The sequence below is a fragment of the Cucurbita moschata genome, unplaced genomic scaffold (assembly GCF_002738365.1).
Source record: "Cucurbita moschata cultivar Rifu unplaced genomic scaffold, Cmos_1.0 Cmo_Scf00021, whole genome shotgun sequence".
Classification (NCBI taxonomy): domain Eukaryota; kingdom Viridiplantae; phylum Streptophyta; class Magnoliopsida; order Cucurbitales; family Cucurbitaceae; genus Cucurbita; species Cucurbita moschata.
This window is the reverse complement of record NW_019268537.1, coordinates 551,802-560,910: the sequence shown is the minus strand read 5'-3', so window position 1 is coordinate 560,910 and position 9,109 is coordinate 551,802. Positions and strand designations below refer to the sequence as shown.

At 35.5% G+C, this 9,109-nt stretch overlaps 2 protein-coding genes and 1 non-coding gene across 3 annotated transcripts; 1 reads left to right on the top strand and 2 right to left on the bottom strand.

Moving 5' to 3' along the window:
• Positions 1-819: 819 nt before the first annotated feature.
• Positions 820-892, bottom strand: TRNAK-CUU. The gene has a single exon. It is a non-coding gene; the product is annotated as a tRNA-Lys (tRNA).
• Positions 893-963: 71 nt separating this feature from the next.
• Positions 964-5,283, top strand: LOC111458767 (dolichyl-phosphate beta-glucosyltransferase-like). The gene is made up of 10 exons (XM_023101568.1): positions 964-1,131; positions 1,291-1,339; positions 1,521-1,627; positions 2,149-2,194; positions 3,142-3,276; positions 3,381-3,470; positions 3,592-3,702; positions 3,975-4,058; positions 4,212-4,276; positions 4,843-5,283. Exons 1-10 carry the CDS (start codon positions 1,019-1,021, stop codon positions 5,027-5,029), a joined length of 987 nt encoding a protein of 328 aa, XP_022957336.1. The 5' UTR covers positions 964-1,018; the 3' UTR covers positions 5,030-5,283.
• An 812-nt stretch (positions 5,284-6,095) lies between these two features.
• LOC111458766 (actin-like) lies at positions 6,096-8,452 on the bottom strand. Its single transcript, XM_023101566.1, has 5 exons — positions 8,376-8,452; positions 7,609-7,678; positions 7,119-7,512; positions 6,428-7,041; positions 6,096-6,338 (listed from the first exon to the last, which is right to left on the bottom strand). The coding sequence occupies exons 2-5, from the start codon at positions 7,666-7,668 to the stop codon at positions 6,273-6,275; spliced, it is 1,134 nt and encodes a 377-aa protein (XP_022957334.1). The 5' UTR covers positions 7,669-7,678; positions 8,376-8,452; the 3' UTR covers positions 6,096-6,272.
• Between the last annotated feature and the right edge of the window lie 657 nt (positions 8,453-9,109).

Here is a 9,109-nt window from a genome sequence, read left to right as displayed (position 1 = left end):
AAAAAAAAAAAAAAAAAAAAAAAATATATATATATATATATATTTGTTTTGGAATAATCTCACATGGTTATTATTATTTAATTATTTACATTAATATTATATAACTATTTAAAAAATATCCCTTCCAATTATGGAAAATGATTTATTAAAAATATAAAAATTTACAAAATTACGAGAATTTTACGTTTTTTTTTATTGTCTTATAAGTATATGTTTGGTTGGCTGTAACAATAAAATTAATTGAGTTTTGCATAATTGGATGTATCTACGATATGGTTATCTAATTAAGATATATATGTCGTTTGAGATTTGAGTCTCCATTTTTAAATATTGATCTAAAAAAATGTTAATATGAAAACAATTCAACTCGTTGTTAATATCTTCGATTTATAAAAGGAATACTATTCATGACATGTTTTAAAAGTGTTTAAAAAATGTTAAAAATTATTAGAATTTTAAATGAAATTTGAGTTCTTGAACATGTGTGGTAGTGACGTAGGATCGTGCGACAATGTTCAAGTCTCAATTTTTATTTAGGTCGTCATCTTATTTTAGGCTTCATTTTCATCCCATCGTTTTATAGATTCATACTATAAGAAAAGTTTTAAAACATTTTCAACGTTAAAATTCAAGAGTACCATTATAACTATTAGAAATAAAAAAGTTAGATTTTTTTTTTTTTTTTTTTTGTAATTTAGTTAATAAAATAAAAAAAATTATTATTATTATTATTATTCTGTAAATAGAGGGAAGTTGTAACTTAACATAAATAACAAAATTTTTAGTATCAATAGCAAAATAAAAAAGATTAAAATAATACGCCCACCGTGGGGCTCGAACCCACGACCACAAGGTTAAGAGCCTTGCGCTCTACCAACTGAGCTAGACGGGCTGTGTTGTTAACCCTCTATGTATTTTTATATTTAATATTTAAATTGTGCATATTATTCATTTACCAACACGGTACCGGCAGGCACCAAACGACGCCTTTGGGAGGAGGGGAACTCTAAGAGCAACGATGGCGTCTCTGTGGTCTTTGATGGAGGTTCTCATCTATCTCTTTCTCGTTGCAGCTTGTGGATTACTCTCCGCTATTATTTTCGAAGCTAACAGAAGAAGGCTTAACTACTCGTACGTTCATTTTCCACTTCCTCATCCTTAAATCTCATCTGGTTTACGATTCCGCATCTTGATTTCTTTCTCCCGTTTCCTTGCATTCATCTGATCTTCCGTCGTTCAATTTCTTGATTCTGTATCTGATTGGATTTTTCTCCATCGGAATCTTAATAGCTACGTTGAAGCTCCTGCGGTCTTTGAGGATCCCAATACGTCGACACAGGTATTTCCAGTCTCTGATACCAATTATTAGTGATTCGATCGCATGTTTTGTTAACGTTCTGTATGTATCATTTGAGATCTACTGCAGGAAGTTGATAATGTATGCGATTTGTTATGTTGTCAGTCTGATTGAAATCCGGAATGAGGTATTCTGGAATTGATATTTCTGTTGTTTTATGTAGGTTTCTTGTCCTTCCATCTTTGATCCGGCTGAGAAGTATATATCTTTGGTTATTCCAGCATATAATGAAGAGCAGAGGCTTCCCGGTGCTCTGCAAGAAACCATTGAGTAAGTTGAATGAGAACTGTGTGTGAATTTCACCTCCTCCCCCTCGAGCATTAGCTGATTTATGCCATTTGGATCATGTTCATGAACCTTTTTTTCAGAGACGATTATGACATATCAAAAGAACAATCTTGTTTACTTATCAAGCCATATTTGAATCTCTCGGATTTCTTTTGCCTTTAGTTGGAAAGTTTCAAAAAAATTCATCAAAACTTCCAAATAATTGGAAGCTGCTTTACATTTTTCGTCTATACATTGGCCATAATCGTCCGCACCAATATTGGTGCCTCAAATCTAGAAAGATTATTAACCATTTCTGAATAAAATTTATCTTCATAAATCAGTATCACATACTTGATCTCTTGTTGAATCTTCGCTAGACCTTAATCATATAATTTTTTAGTAGATAAGGTAGGCAATTTCTCAGAGAGGTGCACTTGGTTACTATTAGATTATTGTTCTTGAAGGACTTAAAAAAGGTTGCACAATTTATGGACAATATTATTGCCATGTTTGTTTTGTAGTTATCTTCAAGAACGTGCAGCAAAGGATAAATCATTCTCATACGAGGTACAGATCATCTCTTAATCTTCTGCATTGATTCAATGTTGTGCATTGCTTCTTGAAGAATAAAATAATTGTTTGAATTTGAATGTGAATCTTGTGGCACGTGTTGCTGATCTCATAAAACTATTAAAATTGTCTTTTCTAATTTTTTGCCTCGAGACATAGTCTTTCCCCTCCCAGTTTGGTGAGAGTCCTTGTCAGGAATTGGGAGTGAGCTTCTTTCTGTTAGGTAGTTCACGTTCATGGTACTGGAAATAATTTGTTTTCCATGACAAAAAATATTTCCCATTTTTAGAACTATGGTCTAGTGCCTTTCTTGATATGTATGGGAAAAAATAATTAAATAAGCTGTGGCTCATGTTAATGTCCTCTCTCCTGCCTGAATACCTTTCTCAAGTAAGAACAAACATCATGAGATCGATGTGTTTAATATGGCAGAATACATTTAACTTGTCTATCTATTAAGGCTTATTTCTTAGTATGTATTATTACGTTGATGAAATTTTGATAGAACTCTCTGATCTTTCTTTAAAAGGGCAAGTGCTAAATATGAAACAAATAGTATGCAAATGACACTGAACCCTCCCTATCCAACTTCTTAACAAATTGGGATTACTCTCCACTCCGGATCTCATTTTCGTTCAGTTAATTTCATCTCCACCCAATTCCCAAGGTGGCCAATGATGTCCTCTCACTCCTCCAGCAATGCTTAACTACCCGGTTCAATACCCAGTTGAATGTGGACCCCTCTTTTTTTTTCTTTTTTTTTTTTTCCTTCCCAACATTCAGCTCAGTTAACTGGTTTTATTGGCTTCTTTCTCCTCTTATAGAAGAATACCGAGGATTTATCATGCTCTTTCTAACCTAATGACAGAGTCATTTCAGAATGTAGAATATATTTGGTCTACTCTCCGGTTCTTTAATTTTGAAATTGATGAAAACTTGATCAGGTGGTCATTGTTGATGATGGAAGCATAGATGGGACAAAAGGAGTTGGTCGGGAATTTTCCAAGAAGTTCTCAGTTGACAATGTGAGGGTTATCCTTCTTGGAAGAAATCATGGAAAGGGAGAAGCGATTAGAAAAGTGAGTCCATTCTAAGCAGGTTATTTGTTATCAGTTTCTGATGCTACATTCTCTGGCAACAATCCATTGAAATCTCTAGTCTCTGCGGAAGCATTGTTAAACAGGGGATGTTGCATTCACGTGGTGAATTACTTTTAATGTTGGACGCTGATGGAGCAACCAAAGTTAATGACCTAGAAAAACTTGAAAATCAGGTTATCTTCATTCTTATTTTTAAGCTGTTGATATTTTACTGGACTGTTATTCTTGAAGTTTTGCCTTGGGCGCACAAGACTTCCAATATTAGCTATTGAGGACTACTTTATGACATTCCAGATTCATGCCTTTGCCAAAAAGGAATCTAGTGGTTCTAGTTTTAGAGTTTCTGATATCCCGGTTGCTGCTTTTGGTTCTCGTGCTCATTTGGAGGAAAAGGCTCTAGCTACAGTTAAGTATTTTATTTAGGCCAAATCAAAGGAATAATTATTGTTCGTTGTACTGTTTCTCTTTCATTCATCTTAATGAAAACATGGTTTCTCATCCATATACGTACAGCATGTACATAATGTTATTATTTTGAATTTGCTTAGGATAGTCTAGGCTGAGACGGTGCATGTATATATAATGTTACTTTTTTGGGGTTCGCAAAGGATTGTCCAGGCTGAGCCATCTCATCATTCCTCCTTGCTTTAATCTGAACTATTTCCCATATTTTTCAGAGAAAGATGTACCGTAACTTCTTGATGAAAGGTTTCCATCTTGTGGTTCTTTTAACTGCCGGTCCTGGAATACGTGATACCCAGGTGATTTGTGCTTCCCTGCAGATATTAATCATTTACTGGTTCTAGTTTGACTTGGATACCATATATTACGATAGATACTATTTTCTCAAGTGAAGATAATTGATTTTAGTTAATGATCTTCTCGGTGATAACTGATTGCTTCATGTTTTACAGTGTGGTTTCAAGATGTTTACAAGATCTGCAGCAAGAAAGCTTTTCACAAATATTCGTTTGAAAAGGTAGATGAATCCTGCACGACCTAATTTGTCCATGCTCCTCAATTTCAAAATCCAGATTCTAATAGCATTGCTGAACTGATATTGTTCTGATTTTGTGTCTGCTATTTATGATAACTTGGTAACTTTGAGATAGCATCCATCATTTCAGGGCTTTGTCTTCTCTCTCTTTTTGCGTTTTGTTATTTTGTTTTTTTTTTTTCCTTTTCGATGAGGAGGTAAAGTGTTGTCCTTCTTGACTCTATTATTACAGAATCTTAGACCGTACATTTGAGCTTTGAAGGAAAAGACCTAAATGACGTAAAATTTTGGACGACAAAGCAAGCCATCACATTGACAGAAAAATAATGCTTATTTCTCCATTGCCCTTACATACTAATTTATTGTGGTCTCTGTCTAGACTGGTGTCTATGATGAAACTTTGATGCTCATTTTTCCTCCACTTGTTTCATTACTGTATGTGGTCATTGAATACTGTTAAGAAGACAAATTCAAGTCATTTGTCTGTGCGCGCTTTATATTTTGCATATCTTGTTCATGGAACTGACTTTGTTGTGCACTTTTTACAGATGGTGCTTCGATGTCGAGATTGTTTATCTCTGCAAACGATTTCACATTCCGATGGTTGAAATATCTGTGAACTGGTCTGAAATCCCTGGATCGAAGGTAAATCCATTGAGCATTCCCAACATGCTTTGGGAGCTGGCTCTCATGTCTATGGGATATAGGACAGGTATGTGGAGAGTTCATACATAACCTTTTCGATTGTCCGATAAGGCAATAACCACAGTAATCTCGGTGATCAATGGTTTCATTTAGGACCAAATACGAGCACACGAAATGTTAGTTGAGCAATATTTCATACTGTGTCAGCTTGCTTAGGCAAGCCACAGCCTGACCATTTCATTTATGTAGAATTATTGGGATGTTTAAAACTTTTACTCATACTTTCATACCGGCTTATGAATCTGATGTCAAAGTTCTAAAGAAATATTGATTTAATTTCCCAAGTTCTCAAATCCAATTTTGTTTGCTATATTTTATCTTTTTATAATCTTCAGAACATGGGACAACCCAAAAATCTTCCCTAAAATTTTTTGCGATGGAAATGAGAAATCCCTCTTTAGAGTTTTTACTTTTTATTTTAAAAATTAAAAAATGAAGAGTTTACTGAAGAACTAACTAATATCAAGCAATGAATAATTGACGCCAAAAGTAACTGCGAGAATCAAAACCTTCTTTTTATTTGTTTATTTATTTATTATTAATATATATATATATATATACACACACACACATAAGAAGCCATATAACTTACCATATGAAATATAGAATTGGAAATATACTATTCTTATAATTTTTGAGAAATTAATCTATAGGAAATGTTAAATTTTAGGGTTTTTTTTAATCTATGTCAAGAAAATAAATTTAAAAATTTTATTTAGATATTTGAAATTTAGCTATAAATTTAATTGTTTTTTTTTTTTAAATGAAAGTTAAATAGTAAAAAACTGTGAGAATAAACCTAATTTTTAAATTAAAAACTGAATTGTTATTATTATTATTATTACTATTATTTTATGTCTAATAAATAAATAGGCTGAATGAATTTATTTCCGACTAGATTTTAAAATTAAGTTGGGCGGAGTGGATAAATTCGAATTAGCAAAAGGGTAAGTACGAAGAACATTAATACATGACCAAAAGAATCAACAAAGTCCATCAAGAGGTTCTTAAAGAATAAAAAATAAGTGTCATAAATAATATTTTATCAAGTACTACTCGATAAAATTATATATTACATACATAATTGGTTCAGAAAAAGAAAAATAAAAAGATTTGAAGTATTTTATGAATCAAAAGTGCAGGGCCTTCTCAAAATTTGAATAACAGAAGGAATAAACAACGCTAAAGCCAAAGAGAGGAGGGGCTAAAACAAGCTTCCTTTCCGTATCAGAACATACCTCTTCCACCAATGAATCTTCCTATTCTTCTTCCTTTAGAAGCATTTCCTGTGCACAATCGACGGTCCAGATTCATCGTACTCTGCCTTGGCAATCCACATCTGCAATCCAAAAGGGTTTTAAAAACAAGTTTGTAGTTGGCAAGTTTGGCTTGTAAATGAGCATCATGCATGAGTATAAAAAAACCAACCTGTTGGAAGGTGCTAAGGGATGCCAAGATGGATCCCCCAATCCAGACACTGTACTTCCTCTCCGGTGGCGCCACCACCTTTATTTTCATGCTGCTAGGGGCAAGGGCGGAGATTTCCTTGCTCATTCTATCTGCAATGCCCGTGAACATGGTGGAACCACCAGATAGGACAATGTTGCCATACAGGTCCTTCCTGATATCCACATCACACTTCATGATAGAGTTGTATGTAGTCTCATGAATGCCTGCTGCTTCCATCCCGATCATGGAGGGTTGGAAAAGAACTTCGGGACATCTGAATCTCTCTGCGCCGATAGTGATCACCTGTCCATCAGGCAGTTCATAGCTCTTTTCGACCGATGAGCTGGTCTTGGATGTCTCCATCTCCTGTTCATAGTCGAGGGCAATATACGAAAGCTTTTCTTTCATATCTCTCACAATTTCCCGCTCTGCAGTTGTGGTGAAGGAGTACCCACGCTCAGTGAGAATTTTCATCAGGTTATCTGTGAGATCACGGCCTGCAAGGTCAAGACGAAGGATGGCGTGTGGGAGGGCATACCCTTCGTATATAGGAACAGTATGACTGACACCGTCACCAGAGTCCATCACAATACCTTCAAAAACAAACACAGGGACCCTGTTAGACCAAGATCACATGCATACAAATGACTCAAATGGGTACACTTCTTACCAGTTGTACGACCACTTGCATACAAGGACAGAACAGCTTGAATGGCAACATACATGGCCGGAGTATTGAAAGTCTCAAACATGATTTGAGTCATCTTCTCACGATTGGCCTTCGGGTTAAGAGGAGCCTCGGTTAGGAGAACTGGGTGCTCCTCTGGGGCAACACGAAGCTCATTATAGAAGGTATGATGCCAAATCTTTTCCATGTCGTCCCAATTGCTAACAATACCATGCTCAATTGGATATTTCAAAGTCAAAATACCACGCTTGGATTGAGCCTCATCACCAACATAAGCATCTTTCTGGCCCATGCCAACCATCACTCCTGTATGGCGAGGACGGCCTACAATACTAGGAAACACAGCTCTTGGAGCATCATCTCCAGCAAACCCAGCCTAGAGAGTAGCACAAAAAACAGCATTGAGTTCACGGCCAATTAAAGAATGGCTGCAGATAATATGTTAAGAAATGTATAATCTGTTACTCTGTACCTTAACCATTCCCGTTCCATTATCACATACGAGAGGCTGAATGTCCTCAGAATCTGCCATCTTCTAATACCTGCTAGAAGAAAATGCAAGTACCAATAATAAACTTAGAAAGGATCAAATACATCCTTCTCGGCCAGATTAATATATATGTGTATCCATGAGTATTTAGGCCAATTTGTGTACACTTGCAACTATTGTTATAGGCCAACCATCGATCGACATTTAACATTTGATTGCCGAGGTAACTCACTCAGAATTGTTGACTCCTACATTTATCTACTTAATTAACCAAGCCGAGTTATCTAATTGGTTATACTTGGATATAAAAGATACCCTATCCCTTCAAATTGCAATAAAAAGAAACATCTGCATAAGACTATCCCTTCCCATGGATCTTTTGTCAATACTCACGCAAACAGTGGCGTACATTCTAGAAGGTCTTAACATACATATTGCAATTCTTAGCGATTTACAAGAGGATCAATGGACAAATGATCCGCCAGTCGAACCATTACACAAAATTAATGTAAAGAAGACGATCAAGAAATCAAGGTGTGATTACGCTTGGACGATCAACCAAAATCTAAAAACACAGGCATCTTCAAGTCCAAAAACAGAAATAAATCAAAATCCCCCACATTGCCATTCCTCCTCCCATTTTCGTTCATTGTTTCAAACATCAGACGTGTACGAAACGAAACAAAACAAAATCATCAAAATGCACAACAAACAAACAAAACAAGGCAACGGATAAAGAAGAACCGAACCTTCTGGGAATGCAATGCGAGAGAACGGAGAAATGAAGGGGAGAAAGAAAGCGAGGGAAAGAGAGAAGCATTTAAAGAGGGAAACGGAGAAGACGGAATGGAAGAAGGAAAGGAGATTGAATGTGGACCGTTGGATCTTTAATGAAAGGCAACACAGACCGGTTCCACGAGAACGCGTCCCCTGTACCTCTTGGCCACACCACCTTCCGGTTTTCTAGTCATCTTGGCCAAACCCCCTTCACTATTTTTGTTTTGCTTTCATTTTCACGTTTCTTTTCACATATTACCATTTTCGTCCCTATTATTTCAAAATTACTAATTTGGCCGGATATAACTCATATTCGTACATGTAGATAAGGTTGGATTAACTTACCTAATAACCCTCAATCAAAATATCAACTTTTTACTAATAATCCTTTCGTTATAATAACAAACCCAGAATTTCAAATACATTAGAGATAAAGTCGGAAACTTTACCACACCCAACATTAAAAATTTGATTTTGAGATATTTCGAACGAGATATATGACGTTTTTTTGTCGTTTCTCCAAGTTACAAAGGAATGGTACCCAAAAAAAAATGATAAAAATGAGGTAGAAAGGCATAGGGAAAAGCCTTATATTGTGTTGAGTGATTCAAAATGGAAGTAAAGAGAGTGACAAAAACAAGACAAAGAATCAGACAGAATCCGAGGAATTTTTATGCTTTTTTACTCAGCTTTGACCATGTGGCCC